Source organism: Phoenix dactylifera, chromosome 14 (assembly GCF_051530095.1).
Source record: "Phoenix dactylifera cultivar Ajwa chromosome 14, Ajwa_hap1_PhDact_Kaust_v1.1, whole genome shotgun sequence".
Classification (NCBI taxonomy): Eukaryota; Viridiplantae; Streptophyta; class Magnoliopsida; order Arecales; family Arecaceae; genus Phoenix; species Phoenix dactylifera.
In genome coordinates this window covers 26,989,522-27,011,204 of record NC_143203.1, presented here as the reverse complement: position 1 = coordinate 27,011,204, position 21,683 = coordinate 26,989,522, and the positions used below count along the sequence as shown (strand labels likewise).

Genomic DNA, 21,683 nt, shown 5'->3' with positions numbered 1-21,683 from the left:
GAACAGGGCGAGAAGCGGACAGGCTTGTAGGTCGGTGCGGCAAACTGGCAACCTTTTCTGCCCGTCTTCTTATTCTTCTTCAGTTGTCGCTTCCTCTGTTTGCTTCTGGTTTCTGACCTCACTTTTTGAACTCTTACCTTCTTTATTTTCTTTTTGTTCTTTCTCCTCGCTTCCTTCTTATTACAGCCCCCCCTCTCGATTCCACGTACTCCGAGTTCGACCAGGAAACTATTTGAGCATGTCCAGTGCAAAGCTAGTTGTGTCCGAGGACCCCAAACCCTTCCATATAGACTCCCATCAAATTCTATATTGGAATTCCCACACCCCACCCCTAGAAGTAGAGGATAGAGAAATAATGGAAGCCAAAGGAGAAGCGAGGAGTCCTGCCCCTCCTCGCCCATCCTCCTCTTCTTCTTGTTCCTCGGAGGAGAATGGAATCAAAGAAGAGATAGTAGATCAAGGTAAGGATGCTGGTGATGTTGGTGAAGATGAAGGCTATCACACACCGACATCTCCGAGGAATAGAATTCCGGAGGTTCGCAGGTGCCCGCTGGCCCCAAGGAAGCCCCCACCTTTGATGTACGTGAAGAGGAAGGTGACGGCCAGTCAGGTTGGACAACTAGTTGATGTACAGGGTGAGATTGGAAATTTCTGGAGTGCACAGCTTGCTGATGCTGGCCCAAGGATGAAGAAGCCTAGGAGGGAAGCTACCAATGCCTGATGATGATGATGCTATGGTGCATTCATAAGCTATATACAAACATACATGATTATTTTTCTTTTCTTTTCTTTTCTTTTTTCCTTTTCTGAGTTGTTTTGGGATCCTTCAAACATGAATACATAGAACAGATTTTTTTTTATTATTATTTTTTGGTTAGAGTGTGTATTCGGCTTTGTTGGGGTAGAGAAGCACAGAACCTTGGTACATAGAGGCAAATTACAGCTTTCATAGGTGAGGGAGTACCCACCAAGGAAAGTGTGTGTGGTATTTTTCTACTTCAGGGCAGAAGCTGTTCTTTCTCCTAGTCACGAAGCTTACATGTGTCCCTTATTCAGAGATATATTTCTTTATTTGTTGTTTGTCTTTGCTCTGCTTTTGTGCATTGAATTGGATGGATTGTGGTCTAAAGTAAGCAGAGTTTGGCTTTTCTTTTCCTCTTCTTCTTCTTCTTTTCTTCTTTTTTTTTTTTTTTTTTTTTTTTTTGAAGCAATGTTTGGCTTTTCTTTCCATATTGGAGATACTATTCTCATGGACTCCCTTGTTGTAAGTTAGACCAAAAGAATTGTTGTTGTTATTTCGATTTCTAAGCAATAATGTTGCAGATTGAGTACTTGCATGCAAGTTCTCAAGATTTAGCTTTGTATTGTCAAAAGGAAAAGTTGACATCTTAGCCTTTTTAATAGGTTAGATACAACTTTAGATCTTCATTTGCGAACAAACCATGTCTTGATATGCTAACTTAGTACGACTAGAGGAAGAGAAAAGGAAGTCATTTATAAAGTTCGATGGGAACATTGCTCTTTTGCTTTATCAATTTATTGAAATCATCTATGCACTGGCTTTTCTTTATTTTCTTCTGTTAATTGTGTTCTTTGTGGATGGAGGGCAGTTCTTAGGTTTTAGAATCATGGAAGCCCTCAAAGGGGACTGCTGATGCATCGTGCCCAGTTTTTTACATATTATAGTGTTCCCCTGCATGGAAATGAGAGCTTTCAGTATAAGAAATTTATCTTGGAAATTGTAGCTGGAGCAATATATGTATACGTAGGAAGGTTGTGAAAAATTTATAGCGACACATCACTTGTACGTCTTCGCTATCCAAACATCGAAGTATTGGAATGTAGATCAAATACAAAAGTTTAAATCTTAACAATAAATCCATGCTGTTGTTAAAAACAGAGATCCAATCACAATGATCATGCTTACGGATACTGGTTGGGAGTTGGGAGCTCCAGAGGAGAAGTGATGAGAGAGAAGAAAGAAGACAAAGTGAGATACGATATGTTGTGAAAATATTTCAATTCCAGCGACAGATTTAGAAAGGAAGAAATGGGTGGCCAAGGTTCACATGGTTACAGTCAAATCCTAATTGGTGGGATAAGAGATTATTTCTTTTGGTCATATTATTCTATTATTTAAATGGCCATCATGCAAAGTGTTTCTGTGACCTAGTCAATGAGCAATCGAGGACTATAAACTTCTGCAGGCAGGAGGCCAAATAGTACTAAACGGTGGGCCAATGTCGAAAAGCACAATGATGCTTTATGTTTGAGGTGTTTCACTGGACTTATGCTAAAATCCTTCAAATTTAGTATTAGCTCAACTATTGGGAAAAGATGAGAGAGAGAAACAAATAAAGTTATCCATCACTTGGGAGTTACCACCCTCAGCTTTCTTTGATGGTAGTGTAACCGACTCGTGCCTTATTGTAACAGGCGGGAGCTGGATCTATGATACCTTTGTTTCAAGAATCGAGCTGAGGATGGCATGGTTGAGTCACCTATGCAAGGTTATACTTGGGGACAAACTCCATCCTGTTGGAAGATGACTCGACTACAGCAATCAGTTGGATTCGAAAGCAGTCTTCGGCCAGAAATAGGCCCCCTCCCCTCTGATTCTAGATATTTGACAGTGTGCGAGCATGTGCTCTGCTTTTAAAACGAGTCATATTTACCGCAAGGCGAATAGAACAGTAGATTAGATTACGTCTTTTATTGCTTATCACTCCGACGAGATGCTCTGAACTGATGGTATAGTCATGCCACTTTTTTTTGAAAAATTTTTATTTTCTAACTTTTGGAAATATACTAGATTTGTGGGACTCCTCGGTTATAGTAAAAATAATAATAATAATAATAAAAAGACAAATGAAGTAGCCTACTTGGTTGCGCAAAACCAGCTTGCAGAAAGTCGACCCGAGCAAGCCTTTTGCCTGGTCCCTACAATGTCACGAAGTTGGCCATCTCTCATGTGGAGAGTGGAGACACGAAACCTAACGGAACAAATTAATCTGCAATATAATGAGCAGAAGGATTTTAAAATCGAAAGTACGCCTTTCACAGTTGAAGCAAAATAAAATCTGTGCCGGGAATGCACCTTATAGAGCTCCCCTTTATTAGACATTTAAAATTCAGAAACTTCGCTAAGGATGCTCGAGATCAAGACTCAACGCGGATGTTTGATATCAGAAGACCAGGTACATGGATCTATAAGATTATCTATCACAAGCTTTCTGTGTACCAGACAAACAGCTGCCGTCCAAAATCCCAACACTGACCACCATGGGCTTCTTGCTGCTGTGACCAATTCATTTATGGCCTCGGAAATTCAGAAATTCTGCTGGATTCGCACATTACACAATCCATTTGAGCAGAGCCTTTCAACTTTTTTTTCATCTTCTTCTTCTGGTACAACAGCGGCTCACACACGATGGATACAGTTGCAGCCAACAAAAAGCCTTATCTCCCTCATCGTCTCCAGCCCTTCGTCCTCTCTCTCTCCCTCCCCCTCCCATACTTCCATTCTGGGTAGTTCTAAATACACCCCCCCCTATTGCTCAGGACACCCCCCAAAAATTAAAAAAAAATTAAATACTCTCTACACCCCCCCATTTGCTAAGGACACCCCTAAAAAATTAAAAATTCCTAAATTACCCCCACCCTCCCCACCCCCCACCTCCCCACCCCCCGCCTCTGCCTCCTCCTCCTCCCCCCTCCTCATCCTTCTCCTCCCCCTCCCCCTCTTCCCGCCCACCTCTGCCTCCCCCTCATCCCTCTCCCCTCCTCCTCCGCCCCGCCTCTGCCTCCTCCTCCTCCCCCCTCCTCATCCTCCTCCTCCCCCTCCCCCTCTTCCCGCCCACCTCTGCCTCCCCCTCATCCCTCTCCCCTCCTCCTCCGCCTATTCACCCTCCTCCTCCTCCTCCCTCCTCCCTCCTCCTACTCCTCCACCCCTCTACCTCCGCCCCCCATCCCCATCCCCTCTTACTCTGCATCCCCCTCCGCCTTCTCCCCCTTCTTTGCCTCCTCCTCCACCCCCTATTCCTCCCTGCTCCCATTCCTCCTCCTCCTCCTACCCCTCCTCCCCCTTCTCCTCCACCTCCCCCTCCTCCTCCTCCTCCTCCACCTCCCCCTCCTCCAACTACCCCTCCCCCCTCCGCCGCCTCCTCCTCACCCTCCTACCCCTCCTCCCCTCCCCTCCGCCGAACAGAAGGATTCTGTTCGGTTGAGGGTTGCCGAACAGAAGCCTTCTGTTCGGCACTGGATCGCCGAACAGAAGCCTTCTGTTCGGCACCGTTCAGCCGAACAGAAGCATTTTGTTCGGCGATCCAGTGCCGAACGGAGCACGAAACGGAAGAGGAGGAAGGGGGGTGTACTGAGAAAATTTCAAGGGCAATATGGTAATTACACTAAAGGTTAGTTTGGGTATTTTTTTTTTAATTTTTGGGGGGTGTCCTGAGCAATAGGGGGGGTGTATTTAGAACGTGCCTTCCATTCTCTCCGGTTTCTGCAGGATAATTCCTGCAGAAATACCGGAACAGACCCTGAAGAGATTGGAAAAGCCTTCGATTTTGTCTAGAAGCACAGAACTTACATGGCAGAAAGACAGGTTTTTTTAAGCAAACCAGATGAAATTTGTTATAACATCCCCAGCTTCATTTAAGACGAAGATTCTCCGGGTGAAAACACAATCACAACCAACATGCGATCAGCCTAAAAAATTAAAAAAAAAATATGTGCAGAAAAAACAAAAATATTAAGTAACTCATGAGGCCGCAACTGACCATGTCTTAGCGTTTGAATTTGTCCGGACAAGTATCACTTCTTTTTTAGAAAAAAAGGAGGGGGGGTGATAAAGAGGTACCTTGGACAAAATAAGTTGAACAATAAATTGAGCTTAAGAAACTATCAAACAGAATATATCATGCACTCCACAAGCAATCATGCTGATTTAACTGCTTGGCGGTTCAACAGACAGTTCAGTTGTTTACAGTAGAACAATCTTCTAAATTACGCTGACAGGATTCTACTTGGATTGATAAGATTTTGAGAGCAGAGAAACAAACCAAGAGGATTGCCACTTAGAAAAACGGAGGAAGTATCACCCATCGCTGAGGATATTTAGGTCGTCCTTCTTTCCCGTCAAATATCTGCAGAAATGGGAGCATGGGTTAGAAACAAATGCAATAGTATATATAAGCCACTCAGTTACCAGGTTGATTAGCATAGAGAAGAACCATTAATTAAAATAAGCAAATATTTGTGCTTTATTTAGAGACTAAAGAAAGTGGCAATCTGTCTTCTAAGCATGTAATAGAGCAATGCCATCTAGTTCATGGAAAAATGAATAAGGGCCGGAGAGAGGAGGGTAAGCGTAGCAAACAACAAAAGAAAGGCATAAGAGGCACCAGGATGAAAGAATGCTTTTATGGTGCATGTATTCTTGGAAGCAAAGAGAGCTACAATTGTTTAACCAGAAAAAGGATAATCGCTGTTTACCTTCTTCAGCCTGCGGTGCTTTGCAAGGGCCCAGTTAGTCATAATGAGAGCAGCCACCACAAGGAAGACATAACCTGCTACAGTCTGCGTAGCGATATTGAAACCAAGCCATTGATAGATCTCTGTTGTGTAGTTTGCACAAGTCACTATGTTGAACAAAAACCCTTGAGGAATCTGATAACCACCACTGCCATCAGTGCTCCTAAGGTTTCTCAAGAGAAGATGACAATAAAAGTTCAAAACTTGGCAGATCAACCCAAAGCCAAACCCTATCTTCATTTGTAAGTCTCCAACAGGTGTATAGAGTGGATGGTTAACATAGTATGCAATGTATGCGCCAAAAGTCCAATAATAGGCGCAGTTCCTGAATACATTAGAGAGTGGTGAAGTTGCATGGCTGAATCTGTGGACAAAGAATGTCTCCATGATACGCTTGAAGTAGTGGAAGCACCAATAATACATGGCATAGGTCTGAACTGGATGAATGACTCGTTCACCCTCATAACCAAGAAACTCATACACCGGGAAATAGTAAAAGATAGGGAAGATAATTAAAGGGCCCAAATACTCCCAGAAGAAAAGAGTGCTGTACGAGACCTGCATGCCTAAATCCTTCAATACCACAGTCAAATTGTTTGCATCTCCATCACAATACTCTGTAAGCCTTTTCTTTGGATTAAGGACAACAGGTTTCCCCTGAGTTCTGGGTGGCAAAGGTAGGGTAAGCCGCTGTCTAGAAGGATAGTATTTTTTGGCTGTGATACATGCATAGAAAAGTCAGGTTTCAGTAGCAGAGTCTAAAAGTCAGAGAAAACATGGATATCTAAAAGTAGAATCATGCTGGAAATATAGGAAATTGGTACACAAATAACCATGGCTGGAGTAACACTGACAACTCAAGTAAAAATATAGCTTTCTGACATGCTAAAAACAGGAATATTTTGAAAGAAAGATATGAAATATTGGTAAAATTTGTAAAATTAAAGAAGTAAAATTTCAACTAAAGAAGCACAAATAAAAAGAAAAACACAAGACAAAAGTTATTTAATTAAAAAAAGAAAAGAACCAGAAAGAAAGTAGAAAAACATGAAGCCAAAAGTAGGAAAGGAGTGATATACGAAGAATAAGAAATAAGTAAAAAGTTAAAAGAAATGTGATTCGATGGAGCAAGATCTTTAGTTCCTTTTTGTAATTTTTTTTCCAGTAAAAGGAATGCAAACAGCTAAACAGAGTGTAGCATAACTAGTATCTATGGTGCATGTGTATGGCTTGCGCCGAATCATTTGCGTACTAAGAGATTTCTCCGGTCAAAAGCAGATACACTATAGAGGTAAAATTATAACAAGTAAATTCACAGGAAACATATGAAAACAGGGGTCATAATTCAATAGTTTGGATGCATTTCATCTGGCCGAACGACCTCTTGAGGAAAGAGTTATGCATAAAATCAGCACATAGATCTTCCATCACCTGATTTGCACTTTAAACACAATCAACAGACTATCATATTATCATTATCCAAATGCAAGATGTCCAACCTGAGTCACCTTCATAGCTAAGAGAGATTTTGTGCATGCTTGTGTGACAAAGAAAAATGATACAAAATATTTCATACAATCTATTTCAGAGGAACTCGATATAATAAGTCATATTTTGACAATTGACACAAATATAAAGCAAGAGATAATATCCCAAAAATACTACAGATATGCTGTAGCTTAATCCTAGCCTAAGACAATATGAACATAAGAAACACCTAGCAAATACAAGTTCTTGGGGACCGGTCATATAAACACAAGCAAACCAAATGACAAGCTTGGGTGGGATCTAGAGCGTAAAATGAATCTGGTCCCAGCCAGAGTTTTGTGTGAGGAGTATGTGGCATGATAAAATCACGTGATATAAAAGTAACAATGTTTTTGCCTGTGCACAAGTTTGGAGCATGGATCAATTATCAATTAGGAGAGCTTTTAACAACCTACGCATATAGAACAAATATAATTAGAAGTTTCTGTTACCTCATGTTAAGCTGGATGCAAGCACAAGCATGCACATCCAGATTATCTAGTCTACTCGGTAAAGTGGCTTAGTTACCTCTTTGCATGTTTAATACACACTTTTATCCCCTAAGACAAGAATCTGGCAGCTCATATCTTTCTTCGAACTTGATCTCGGACACGACTAACAACTTAACGGTTTACTGATATAATATGTTATTAAAAAAAATCAGCAGAACTGTAACTTTGTTCAATCAGAAAAAAGAAAAGGAAAATGAGAAGAATAGCACTGAAAATGTTTGGATAAACGAATTGCTCAAGTAAGTTCATGGCATTTATCTCATGGATGGACACTTGGTAATCTAGTTATCCATGGCAAAGTAACGGGGTATTAAGTCAAGGGAGTAAGTACTTTAAGTAATCGCTCTACTATTTTCAAGGAAAGAGAGGGAAGCCCACCCACGAAATGCCAAACCGGCTGGTTTGGGGTGTACTGAACTGAACGGGTTGGAGATTCAGCTAATTAAATCTGTTTGCCTATCAAATCGATTAAAACCAGCTCGCCCAAAACCTTGGTTCGATTAACATCCCTCCATCGCTCCCTTCTTCACAATCTTTTTGAGACCCCTCTCTCCCGGTGTTTGAGATCCTCTCTCCTTCAGTGCTCGCGACCGTTCAAAGCACGCCCCCACTCATCGCTCACCCTCTCCACCCTCCTCTCCAACTTCACCAATAAGAAACCCCTCCACCTCCTCCTCTATCTCTCTCTCTCTCTCTCTTCCTCCCTCTTTCTCTCAGCCCTAACCCTACAATGATGACGGCTCGAAAGCCCTCTCTCTTGGCCTCTCTCTCCCCCCCTCCCTCACCCTCTCTCTCTCTCTCTTCCTCTCTTCTTTTCTCCCTCTCTGTCTTGCTATCTTCATTTTGGAACAAGAGAGAATGGAAGAGGGGAGAACCTTTTCTTTTTTTCGGTTTCAAACCTTTTTTTATTTTCAATTTTGATCCAAAGTCGGCAAATCATATGCTAGCTTTAGTTCAAAATTTAAAAAAAAAATAGTCCAAAACAGATCGGAACAGCGCAATACTGATAGTGTATTGTACCATACCATCAAGCAGCCGGTAAGGGTCCTAATACTAGTATAGCCAACCTTGCACATTATACCCAGACTCAGATTTTTGGGTTGCACCACCAAAGAATCAAACCCAGGACCTCTAGTTATTAAGCAGAGGGTTGCAACCATTGGAGCAAGCCCCAGTTCATAAGTAATGGATCTTCACAAAAAATAAATATGTGAATCATAATCATGTAGCAGAGATAGCAAAAAAAGAAATAGTAATGAATTTTAAATATATAAAGATTATGTCTGGATGAACTACTACAAATCATTCATATCAACAAGCATACATATCTTATGATCTAGACGTGTACAAGTAGGGTGAGCTTGCAACATCAGAAAGAATAAATAAGCATCATTTCAAGAATGCTTCACATATCAGATTAAAGCCCAAATAAAAGTGTCCCACAATCCATGTGAGAAAACTGCTTCCGGCATCTCTTTGTCACACCAATTCCCACACCCTTGTGTTGATCACTTCTATCGAAGCCAAGACATATTTTCATCAACTTTCTCAAAGTGATCCATTTCATGACATTCACTACATTTATCAAAATAAGGATGATTTCTGTTCTTTAAGAGCCTTCAGCGTCATTTAGAGCATGAAATCATAACAAGGAAAATCCAGCTCTCTAGAGAGAGCAAAAGTCGTAGAACATAAATAACAAAAATAAATAAATAATAAAGCTTCGCATGGAAAACCAAAATAAAGTTAATTATAAAGAAATCAAGAAAGAAAAGAACTGCTTCAATCTCGATTATAAATAATATTATACAATTCACCGAGAGAGAGAACAGTCAGAGATCCTCTCGACACTTACTTCGAGCATGAATGGCATCCTGTAGATCGCTCACGGTGGCCTGCAAACACATCAAAGAACAGTTTTTCTCAGTTGTTATACTCATCAGAAACATATTTCAACTGTCCCAAGATAGAATTTTAGTTGCAGTCATCCACAATAAATTTCAGATCCACAGGATAATTTCAACAAGCGACACAGATGCACTTAAGAAGACCAGAAGTATAGAACACAAAAAAATCCAAACTTTGACGGATCTAAGACAAACCGAGAGAACATAAAAATCGAAACTTTTCTGGAAACAAAGAGAGAAAAGGAAAGGGGCACACCGAATCCTTGAGCTCGATCCCGCCCTTGATGACTTCTCTGCCGCTGCGAGAGACAACGGTCACCTTCATCGCGCCCGAGGGTTCGAAGCCAAATCCACCGCGGCCAAAGAGGGAAGAAGGAAGAAGAGAGAACGCGGCGCGGGGCGGATGTGGATCAGAGACAGAGAACAGAGGCAGCGCGAGCCATATTTATTCCAATCGCTCTCAGTGGCCTTAGGACCGAGTAATTAAGGCTTCTGGTTGGGAGTAGGAGAGCTAACCCGCCCTTCTCTTTCGACTCTTTTATATTGGTTGAGACGGAATACATGGAACAAGGCACGTACCCCAGTAGCACCGCAGCAAGTGAAAACAACGTTTGATTGGGCTCGGTCCAATTCATACATTAACAAGAAACCACCAACGGGGACCTAATTCCTGCTGGCCCAAACAAGCTGGCCCACCCAACGACCAACTATGAATATCGCATTCATTTTTTTTATAGATTGGGAGACTCATTCACTTCAAACCCTGTACAAGTTTTCTTTTCTCATAGGGCAAAACTTGAGAGCACGAATCCTCTATAGTGCGCAGGTGATGAACGCGATCAGAAGATGGAAGACAGTTCACGAGCACATATTATTTGATGGCCGTTCATCTTCTAATAGCAGCCATCCAGAGATGCGTAGCGCTCTGCGGTGCAAGGGCTCCACCCATTCTAATTGAAAACATGTGCAATTTATGAAATGACTTTTGAGTCTTGGTATCTAGAGCATGTACTGCAAGTGGGTTCCATCATTTGTTCAGTGACATGCTGTCGATTAATGGGAACCATCTATATGGATGGTGATGGGCAAATAACTTGATTACTTGGCTAATACGTGGCCCAGAGGAAACACAAACTCAAAAATTTGGCTAACCAAGTTGGTGAGGAGCTGCAATCAAGACTTAGATTTAATTGGATAGTTAGGATGGCGAGCTAGACACCAAATAAGGATTCTTATGTAAGTCTACTATGTGTCATGCCTGTTTGCTTGCACTCTCTGTGTATCATCCGAAGAAAGATTGTGTGCATTTAAAATGTCATCTTCGATGTTTTAAAACTTCAAGACGCAACTTTGTCTCGTTGATTTTAAAAAAGAGCCGCCTCTTTGTCCAACACTTGGTAGAATATGGGATTACGTGCAAGCATACATGAGGTTGTGGATGTCTTTTTGATGAACTTTATCTTGAAGTTAAAATTAGGAAAGAGACTCCAAAAAAGACTTTTGGGGGTGCAATTGTCTAGAGGAGTTGGATGTCGCCTTTATTCTGTTCGATATTGACAAAGATGGTTATCGCCTTCAATTACACAAGTGGGGAAAGATGTGGGGTTAAGGATGTCATAAGTTGGCTAACCATACTATATCTCATTTGGGCTAGGTTCGGATTTAAGATTTTCTTTTTGAAATTGGGTCAGCTATGGGTTAAAATTTTTCGCTAATATTTTAAAAAGGTCATATATGGGTTCGGGCTCAAACCCATCTTGGATCATGAGAGTAGAATTGCATTTAGATCTGATCAGGTTATGCTGGGCTTGGTCATGGCAGATGGATATTAATCTAAAGAGTGGTTAATCTCTTCTTAATACTCCTTGTTTAGTTCACCCTGAAATTAAGTCAGGTCAATGTGGGTTAGATCACAACCCAAGCCGTTTTCACCCGTAGGTGTATGGCATTGGAGAACTCATTAAAAATCAAATCCGGAAAGTAGGCCAAGAAAGTCATGCTGGCAGTGGAACATGACATGATTAAGGTGCAAGTTATTATAGGCTAGAGCCATTTGAAGCATCAAAAATTAGTTGAAGAGCTACATTAGCGAGGAAATATTGCATTAAATTGTTTGACTTATTAGTTACATCTCACATTAACTACAGCATCTACACCATGTGAAAAGGGCATTTCCTACACCGCGGGCACCATATCAGTGGTGCATCACAAGAACAAACCAAACTAAGATGAGAGAGACGGCAATTCAAAATGAGCATATAATAAATAGGATTCACAGAAATAAGATAAGATGATTAGTGTGGTGCACTCATGGTGCATGTAGCTCTCGTCCCTAGCACCAATTCAGCGTATTGTCAAGTGAAAGAATAGGATTTTTTTTATTTTTTTAGAAAAAGAAAAAGAAAGAAAGTTTAGAGGACCAGCCAAATTTAGTGAAAGAAAGAAGAGATAAAGTAGAAAAAGAAAGCAAAGGGAAAAAGATAAAAACCGGAGAATAAACAGCCCCAACTAGTCCATGCAACGTTGAATAGCCCGAATCCAATTACAAACCACTCATTGGCTTCGCCAGGTGAATACAGTGCAGTCCCATCCCAACTCGCTTATCTAATTTGAATTCAAAAGTTTTTTAGATGATAAGCTTCCAACTTCTCTCTTCTGTCATGCATCCTTCCGCCATGGTGTTCTCACCGCCACCATTGCTCATCTTCTTCTCTGGACTCAACTCCATCGTACCAAGATGGATGGTTCCTCCGCCTTACCAGCTCCATCGTAGTTCCGTGCCTGCTCCTTAATTTGGACTTGCCGCACCTTCACCATGTTTGATATCCGCAAAACCACTCCTGCACCAATAGGTTGAGGGATCCCTGTACTACTCCAACTACACCACCATAGCCACTGCTCCAATGGCAATGTCCATTGTTGCCTCCAACATCTACGCAAGTTTATCCGTCTCCACTATTTCTTTGCTGCTGGCGACGCAAGCAGGCTAACTACAGTTGATCATCATAAATCGTCTTGATTCCTCCTCCACCGCGCCGTAGGCTCCTTATATTGACGAGGGTTCTACTCAAGTCCATGTCCACCTCCACTACTGCACCGATGGGTAAAAGACCTGCCAGGAAAAGGAGAGGAGAGAGAGGGAAGAGACTAGTCAGGAGAGGAAGGGGAGGGAAGTTACCCTGGTGTTACTTCTACCATTTATCTTGAAGGGAGAATATATAAATCCGAAGAAAGAAAATAGTTAAAAAATATTTACAAAGAACTGCAAGAAAAAAATAATATTGAAAAGAAAAAATAAATAGAGAACTAAAATAAAATTTTATTAATAAGGTAGTAATAGAACTCGTAACTAGAAGCTAATCCAATTTTTTCTCCCTTCTCGCTGTACCATAAAGGACCAATATCCAAAACCTCACAAACAAGGATACCGTGCATTCTTTAAAAGAACTTCCAAGTTTAGTGCAGTTCCCGTCCAAATTCGAAAACTAATAAAAGGTGGAAGCCAACATTAATCTAATCGGGAAAAAGAAAAAACTCCCTTCAACTTGTTTAACTGATCAAATCTTTCCAAAGAAAATTAAAAAAAATAAAAAAAATTATGAAAGTAAACTTTATGTCCTTTGTTTCTTTTCATTGATAATCATAAATCAAGATATATAGCCTCGATTTAGAATGGTGAGGTCCGCCCTTCCATAATTCTGATCGAATTCTCCTCTTAACTATAATAAGAGATACTTTTCTAATATAGGCATGACTAGTGAAAATAAACTGAAAAAATTTTAAATTTTACATAAGATAGATCTTGACTTTTATATCAACTTTGTTTTCTATTGCTCCACCTATTTTTTTTGGATTGGAAGATATGTCTTATCAAAATCTTTCTCGAAAAAAAAATTAGTCTAAGCGACCCATTTCAGGACCCAAATAATGAAACTTAGACCTAATCTCTTAGGGTAGAACCCCTCTCAAGGAGGGAGGAAAGGGGCGTCAGGTTGTAGATCTAAAATAATTACTCGATTTCACAAAAAAAAAAGAATAAATATCTCAATCGGATGTCGTCGTATGATAAAGTTATAGCTTGGAGAAGTTTGACTTGCAATTTGGCTTTTCAATATAAGGGATCTTGCTTTTGGCTTCTGTCCAACTCTACTTATAATGGTTAAAGCAATCCACATTAAGTTCTATAAATTTTCTAAATAAAAAACTTACTTTCCAAAAGTTTGATGAAGTTAAAATCTAATGCTCGACCATTCACTTAAACAATCAATGCTCATATGTCCATTAAGTATAAGACTCAGCAGAACTAATGCAGATTGGCACATAAAAACAAAAAACTAAGTTTTGAAGTACGCAACGACACCAACACACCATGCCAACATAACACTGATGTGCTGATACAACCTCTTCTTATTACTAGGACGAATAAGACATTAATTTCACGAATCCTCTCGTGCCATAAATATATATGCGAAAAGAATTGTTGAAGGCATCCTGCCGTCACTCAATTTGAGAAAAGAAATATATTTTGAGATCTTAATGTTCAAAGCATTAATCAGTAAATCACGGTTAAGAATAAATACTATTTTAAGGAGTTGACTTTCATTCTACCATTTACAAATCAAGAACCCAATAACTATAAAGAAATATTTAAATATAGCAAATAATTTCAATATAGTAAAATATTTGGTAAATTGATCATAGCCAATCAATTTTAGTCGCTATTGTCTAGGTCTTTAATACCCACTCTAAATTTTATTTTTTTTAATTTTCAATCCCTAATACCTACTTAGGCCCTGTTTGGGGAGCTTTTGGAGGGCCAAAAAGCACTTTCTGGCCCTCCAAAAGTACTTTTAGTTAAAAAATGATGTTTGGTAAAATTTTGTAAAAGCTGTTTCAGCTTTTGCGGGAAGCTGAAAACAGCTTTTGGAGGGAAGCTTCATTTTGGAGCTTTCCGAAAACGCTGTTTTCAGCTTTGTCGGGAAGCTGTATTTTTGATCAAAATATTCCTATTTAAAAGTTCCTTTTTTCTCTCAAAAATCCCAATCCCACCGTCTCTTCCTCTCTCTCCATCCCCCTTCTCTCTCTCCTTCTTCTCCTCAATGCCGCCGGCCCTCTTTCTTTTTTTTTTTTGTTTTGGGAGGCAGCCCGTGGCTGCCCACGGTGGCAGCCACCACGCCGGCCACCCGTAGCCGCGCTCCCCAGCCGCCGTTGCGGCCTGTCGCCTCGGCCGCTGCGACCCCCCACAGCAAAAAAAAGAGGAAGGGGAGGAAGGGGCAGCCATAGCTGTCGCCTCCCCGGCAGGCGTTGCAGCCCACCGTCCTGGCCCCCTCCCGAGGCCTCCCCTCCCCCGCGGTCGCCGCGGCCCGCCGTCCCGGCCCCCTCCCGAGGTCCCCCTCCCCCGCGGGCGCCGCGGCCTGCCATCTAGGCCCCCTCCCGAGGTCCCCCTCCCCCGCGGGCGCCGCGGCCTGCCATCCAGGCCCCCTCCCAAGCCCTCCCTCCCCCCGCGGTCGCCGGGGCCTACCGTCCCCGTCCCCTCCCGGGCCTCCTCCCGCGGCCGCCGCGGCCCGCCGTTCCGGCCCCCCTCCCGCAGCCACCGCGGCCCGGCCCCCTTCCGACGCTGCCGGCCTCGCGAGAGAAGAGGAAAGGAGATGAAGGAAACAGAGGAAGGAAGGAGAAGAAGAGAAGAAAAAAGAAAATAAAAAAAAGAAGAAGAAAAGGGAAGAAAAAAAAAAGGAAAAAAAAAGAAAAATAAATAAATATGTATATAAATGAACAAATAAATATATTTTAATAAAATAAAATAATAACTAAATAAATAAAAATAAATATTAGTAATTATTTAACCAATTTTTTCACCTAACTAAAAAATTTGTTAGAGAGATAAATGATCATCAAAAGAGTGAAAAACTAATTTATACTAATAATTATAATATTTTATATATTCATTATTGTATTATACTATAAATATAATATAATATTATATTATGTTATGTTAAATAATTTAATATTATATTAAATTATTATCCTATAGTAACAATATTATAGTACTATATTATAATAATATTATATTACATTACATTAATATTATACTATATCATATATTTATGTATTAATATATATTATATTTTATTATGCACTATTGTATAATACTAGTAATGTCCTTTATTATCATTTTGTTATGCAAAAGTACTTTCTCAGTTTGTTTACTAAATAAATGTTAAAGCGCCACAGCACTTTAGAAATGTAGTTACCAAACAGCAAACAGCTTTTTATAACAGCTCTACTTCAGACAGCTCTACTTCCAACAGTTCTATTGCCAACAGCTCCTCCAAACAGGGCCTTATTCTTCAACATCTGCACAATTACAAATACTGGTATATATAACAATATAAGCGTATGCAGAAACAACGTAACTATATATAGGAAGGATAAAATTATGCATAAAAACTGGTATAAATGGTATATACTAATAGATAAATATATGCGGGACTAAAAATGAAATGATAACTATAAAAGAATCATAAGATTTCCAAATTCTTCCATAAGATTTGCTTGACTATTTTGGCGTAGAAATGAAAAGCTGAAAAAGAAAATATTACCGTGCACGCGGAGGATCTCGCGAAAGATTTTCCGAATCCCCCCAGAGCCAAGAATCATAAGATTTCCAAATTCTTCCATAAGATTTGCTTGACCATTTTGGCGTAGAAATGAAAAGCTGAAAAAGAAAATATTACCGTGCATGCGGAGGATCTCGCGAAAGATTTTCCGGATCCCCCAAGAGCCAAGAATCATAAGATTTCCAAATTCTTCCATAAGATTTGCTTGATTATTTTGGCGTAGAAATGAAAAGCTGAAAAAGAAAATATTACCATGCATGCGGAGGATGTCGCGAAAGATTTTCCGGATCTCGCGGAAGAAAATATCAGCGTCACCGAACCCCGTTGGACTTAAGCTTTCCGACCATCGCTACGTTGTCCTCGAGAACATCCTACCGAACAATGACCCTATAAACTGCGAGCGGCGCCTCCAATATTGCCAACCGAGAAGAATTTCCGACAGTTCTCCTCTGGATACGCCTTCTCATCTTTTAGATCTCTTTTCAAACGACATGGGGAAAAATTGTCGCACGCCCCCTGATCCTTATGGTCAGGGATGCCCCGGTACGTCATTTTATGCTAGAAATATAAGCCGCCAACTTATAATTTTCGTGTATAGCTTTCTTAGATACGCCTATGGGCGTATCTAGATCCTCGTATATATTATGTGGTTGTTATTATTTTATTTTTGTGATGCAGGGAAGAAGGCATGGCCAGAGCTGGTAGGGTTCAGGGCGGACTTGGTGGCGAAGAGGATACAGACCGAGAATTTTTACGTCACCAACATCGTCATTTTGGCTACGAGTGCTGCCCTCGCTGGTGCTGGTCTCGCTGGGGAACCTCCCCATATCATGCAGGTTGAGTGCTGCAACCGAGTCTATCTTCTTGTTGATGAGAATAACAATGTGGTGAATGTCCCCTCTCTGGGTTGATGCATGCCATCCATCTTCTTCTTCTTATGTTGCGCATCTTGGATTTGACTCCAAATTAGTAATAATGAAACGAGTAAGTCTTTTCTGAAGACCAAAAAACGAATAAGCGTTTTCTTTGTTTTTCTTCTTCTTCTAATGACCGAGATGCGTGTCTTGTGTCTTGATTATGCCTTGCGTCTTTTCTGATAATAAAAGTTTACCATCTACCAATTCTCAGATATAGCAATAATCGATCTCGATATATTTAGCTCTTACATGAGAAACTAGATTGAAGGTGATAGAGATGGTAGAAATGTTGTTACATTAGATTTAAGGAAGAGAATGGAGAGGAATATGCAATTTACATAAGAGAGAATATAACCATTATAGTCCAATAGAGTTTGGTTAAGGCATTGATACTCCATTTCACTAAATGATCAAGCAACTATTGTTTGCTTTTTAGTGCTCCAAAAAAAAAGGTTAAATCTGAGAAAAATACAAAAACCACTTGTACATTTTCTAGCAACAAGGCTGCCAGCCCAAGACTGCATCTGAGTAAGCAATAAGATTTAATGGATATAGTCGTACTTGAAGCCCAAAAGTGATGGTGCTTTTGAGAAATCAAAATATGCATTTGACTGTTATCATATGGTCCTCCATTGGATATTGTAAAAATTGATAGGCCTAATGGACTAAAAAAGCAATATACGGCCATGTTAAAGTTATATATTGGGGAGTTCCGATAATACTCCGATAAAATGAAGGATCATTAAGAAAAATAAGAAGAAGATTGCAATAATAATTTGAACTTAAAAATTAAATTTGAATGGAAAGAATTTAAGATATATTATTACATCACATCACAACCATCGGCTAATCCTTCCCGACCCACGGCTGCCCATCTTTCAAAGTGAGCATAGCTGAAGACAAGCCATTGAGGCTGCTGCTTCCTTCACTGCTGGCATTCTGAGACTTCCTCGACTTCCTAAGCTTTGAGAAATTGTCCTTGTCCTCCTCCTCCCTGATCTTGGTTGTGGCAACCACCAATTGGGCTATGATGGTGCGGCAGAAAGGGCAGATAGGAGCAGGTAAGCACAAGGTTGCAGGGTTGGGCTTGCTATGGCAGCAAAGAGCTAATGTACAGTGGACACACATTTGGTGCCCAGAGTCTTGAAGCAGATGCAGCAAGGCTCCACACCACTAGCCTTCAAGAGACATTTTCCCAACTAATCATCTTGGATGCACACCTCGCATAATCCCTTTTAATTGTTCTTATCATGACTATGAGAACGCTGAGCAAAGTTCCGGAGAACATTTCTTCTAGGATTGGACATGGTGTGTTACTACTTAACAAGATTTCTTGCAGAGAACACTGAACATTCCTTCCAAAGCATAGCAAATATGTATTTTTTTTGGTGCTTAACTCTTTTTCCTTTCCTACCAGAAATCATTGTTCTCCATTGCAGAAAAAAATTTCGGGACAAGGTGCAAAAAAAAATATGAAAATTTTCATTCTTTTACATCATAGAAATCTCAGCACACCTTTTTTTCATTTTGATAAATGGCATGTCAACATGAAAATATTTTTTGATGAAAAAAAAAGGTGCAAAGCGTCTATCCCGATGGAAAGAAATAGTTGGGGAGGATGCTATCTACGGTACGCGCGCCTCCATCAACTCTGGTTATCATTAGACAATCACAGCCATACTTGGTTACCAATCTCTCCTTCGAGGGGCCATGAAAACTCTATGCTATTAGAGGGGTACAGGCTCCGGTAACATTTGCGCTCTCCTTTCATCTGAATATGGACACATGGCATGCACATTGGAGGCATGGGCTATGGCATTCAAATTATGGTTACCAACAGGAATAGGAAATTATGGTTCAAACTGTAAATAATTCGAATATAGTAAAAGATTCAGCAAAATTGATAAGTATGTGCAGAAACAATACACTGAATATGGAGAGAAAATGACTATGTACAGAAATTAATATAAATGTGTCCAATATAAGTATGTGCTAAATACCGTACAAATATGTCCGCAACTAAAAGTTAAATAACAATAGCCAAGGATCGTGTCTTAAAGTCTAACCAATGAAATGAGCGGGCTCTAAATTCTTCTAAAAGATTTTGCTCGATTTTTTTGGCCTAAAAATGGAAAGCTGTGAATAAAAATATTTATTGCGGCGCAAGCGGAAGATCTCGCGAAAGATTCAGCGGATCCTCCCGGAGCCCGCTCACCGCTCCCCGTTCCACTTTCGTGCCCCTTGCTACGTTGTCCTCGAGAACATCCTACCGGTCAATGACCCTATAAACGCCGCGAGAGGCCTCCATTGCCCTCTCCATCGATCGTCTCCTCCATTTCTTTGCAGGCGACATGGGAGGTTATTGTCGTAGGTCTCCGGACCCTAGCGGTTTGGCATGCCCCGGTATGTTATTTCATGCTACAAATATAAGCCACTTATAAATTTTTTAACTTTCGTATATAGCTTTCTTAGATATATATATATATATATAACTATGTATCTAGATCCTCGTACATGTTATGGGGTTATTATTATTTTATTTTGTGACGCAGGGAAGATGGCATGGTTGGAGCTGATGGGGAAGACGGCGAACGAGGCGGTGAGGATGATAGAGGACGATAATAGGTACATCGATAACGTCGTCGTGGTGCATGAGAGGCCCCCTGGTGTTCCTTCCGACGAAGTTCAGTGCTGCAACCGAGTCTTTCTTATTGTTAATGACCAAAACATAGTGGTGGAGTTCCCCTATGTTGGTTGACACCATCTTCTTCTGTGCATGCATGTGTTGCGCCTCTTGGATTTGACTCGATCCTGACGCTTAATAATAAAAAGAATAAGGTCTTTCTAAAGACCAATAACAATAATAATAATTACGCTTCTGTTTTTGCTAATGACCGAGAAGTTTTTATCATGGTTTAGAGTGCTGTTCGGCTCCTGTAATTCCTTCGACGTTATTAATTAGGATACTCGATAACCTGGTGTAAAGCTCTGGTCCTTTGCATATGTAGCGGTGGAGCTTAGTTTTAGTGCCATGGTTGCACCCTGGAGGATGTTTCGGATCGGGCCAATATGGAAAGGTTCGGTTTCTGCCATCTGAATTGTATTTAAATTACTGGATCCTGAAATACTAGGAAAATATTAATGGATCGCATCGCCTAGCGATTGCAGCCGGTAACTTTAATGGTAGGAATCGAGATATATATGTAGAAGTTCGATTTCATCCAGATTTATGCGTTAAACACTGAAGTGAGAATGTTCCTGTTTCTATTGCAGTCGCACGTAGCGGCAACCCGAACCGGATGTCTATATGAAAATATCACCAATATTTTTGAATCACTTTTCTACTTCCTTAACGAATGAAATCTCAAAGATAATATAATATTGGCCGATCTAAATTTTCCATCTTAAAAGAGATTTCAAAATACTAATATAATAAATATATATTAATATAATATATATTAGTATATATTTATATTAATTATAATAAATTAATAATTATTTTAATTATATATTACTTATTATAATTAATATTTTAGAATAGTAATAATACTATTTAGAAATAATTCATAAATATTCATAAATTATTAATAAGTATGATATAGAAATTATTAGTATTAATATATTTATTTATTGCTAATATATTTATAAAACTTATAATATATACTTATGAATATATCAGAATATTTTTTTCATCAACCAAATATGGTAAATTTATTTTTTTTTTCCACAATTATATTTATAAATAAATAATAATTTGACATACCCCAACCAAATAAACAGAAAAAGAAAATTCTACTCATGTTGATTCCATCCAAAAACTTCCATCATTAGTACTAGCATCATTAACGTAGACTTTGCAAACACACTTGGTATGATTTTTTCTTTCCTTTTCAACTATTTTAGAAATGCAATATGATAATCTAACAAATTATAATAAATAAAATATTTCAATAGCCAAACTTCTGTATATATTAAGCTATAAATTTTAATGATAGACATGCATATTAATATCAGCATTGATAATGGTATCTATATGGCCGTGGAGAGCAATGCACAAGTTGTAATAAATAATAGATATGATATATGCTAAATTAGAATAGATATAAGAGCCGCATTTATTATCCAAAATAAAAAAAAAATTGAATTAATAATTTTATTAATATAGGCATCCAAATGGAAAGTTCAGCACTAGCTGGGCCTCCATTTTAGTTATATATTAATATAACCCATGGGATGCACAAAGTGTAGTTTTTTTTTTTTCCAAATATTCTTAAAATGCAATATAGAATAGATAATATCCTGATACCATCTAATTATTTTCTAAAATTAAATTTTGATATTAGTATTATTTTATACTATCGCTCCACAAAAATTTAATAAAATATGCATATATATATATATATATATATATATATATATATATATATATATATATATATATATATATATATATCGATGTAGTAAAATAATATATATTATAAAATTATAAAAATATAATCCAACTTGTGTATAATGAGAAATAGAAAAGTATTATATCTGGAGGATATTTAAATATAACATACAAGGATTATTGCTGGTTGTACTTTCATTCTTAAGTGATACCATGATCATATATAAATATGATAAAAAACAATAAAATATTAGTGTAATCCATAATATATAAAGACA

The 21,683-nt window shown here is 39.3% G+C and overlaps 1 protein-coding gene and 1 long non-coding RNA gene across 2 annotated transcripts; one reads left to right on the top strand and one right to left on the bottom strand.

The window, feature by feature from the left end:
• Positions 1-4,734: 4,734 nt before the first annotated feature.
• On the bottom strand, positions 4,735-10,265 carry LOC103696797 (very-long-chain enoyl-CoA reductase-like). The gene is made up of 4 exons (XM_008778518.5): positions 9,738-10,265; positions 9,430-9,469; positions 5,497-6,251; positions 4,735-5,147 (listed from the first exon to the last, which is right to left on the bottom strand). Exons 1-4 carry the CDS (start codon positions 9,804-9,806, stop codon positions 5,079-5,081), a joined length of 933 nt encoding a protein of 310 aa, XP_008776740.3. The 5' UTR covers positions 9,807-10,265; the 3' UTR covers positions 4,735-5,078.
• A 6,100-nt stretch (positions 10,266-16,365) lies between these two features.
• On the top strand, positions 16,366-17,176 carry LOC120112793 (uncharacterized). The gene is made up of 2 exons (XR_015973361.1): positions 16,366-16,641; positions 16,777-17,176. It is a non-coding gene; the product is annotated as an uncharacterized LOC120112793 (long non-coding RNA).
• The last annotated feature ends 4,507 nt before the right edge of the window (positions 17,177-21,683 follow it).

What these genes read in the sequence shown, in the direction of transcription:
- LOC103696797 (XM_008778518.5), bottom strand. Translation starts at nt 9,806, where the DNA reads ATGAAGGTGACCGTTGTCTCTCGCAGCGGCAGAGAAGTCATCAAGGGC. An exon ending in GGATGCCATTCATGCTCGAA is followed by an intron (nt 6,252 to 9,429) that starts GTAAGTGTCGAG and finishes CATGTATCACAG; the next exon opens with CCAAAAAATACTATCCTTCT. An exon ending in AGCACCGCAGGCTGAAGAAG is followed by an intron (nt 5,148 to 5,496) that starts GTAAACAGCGAT and finishes CCATTTCTGCAG; the next exon opens with ATATTTGACGGGAAAGAAGG.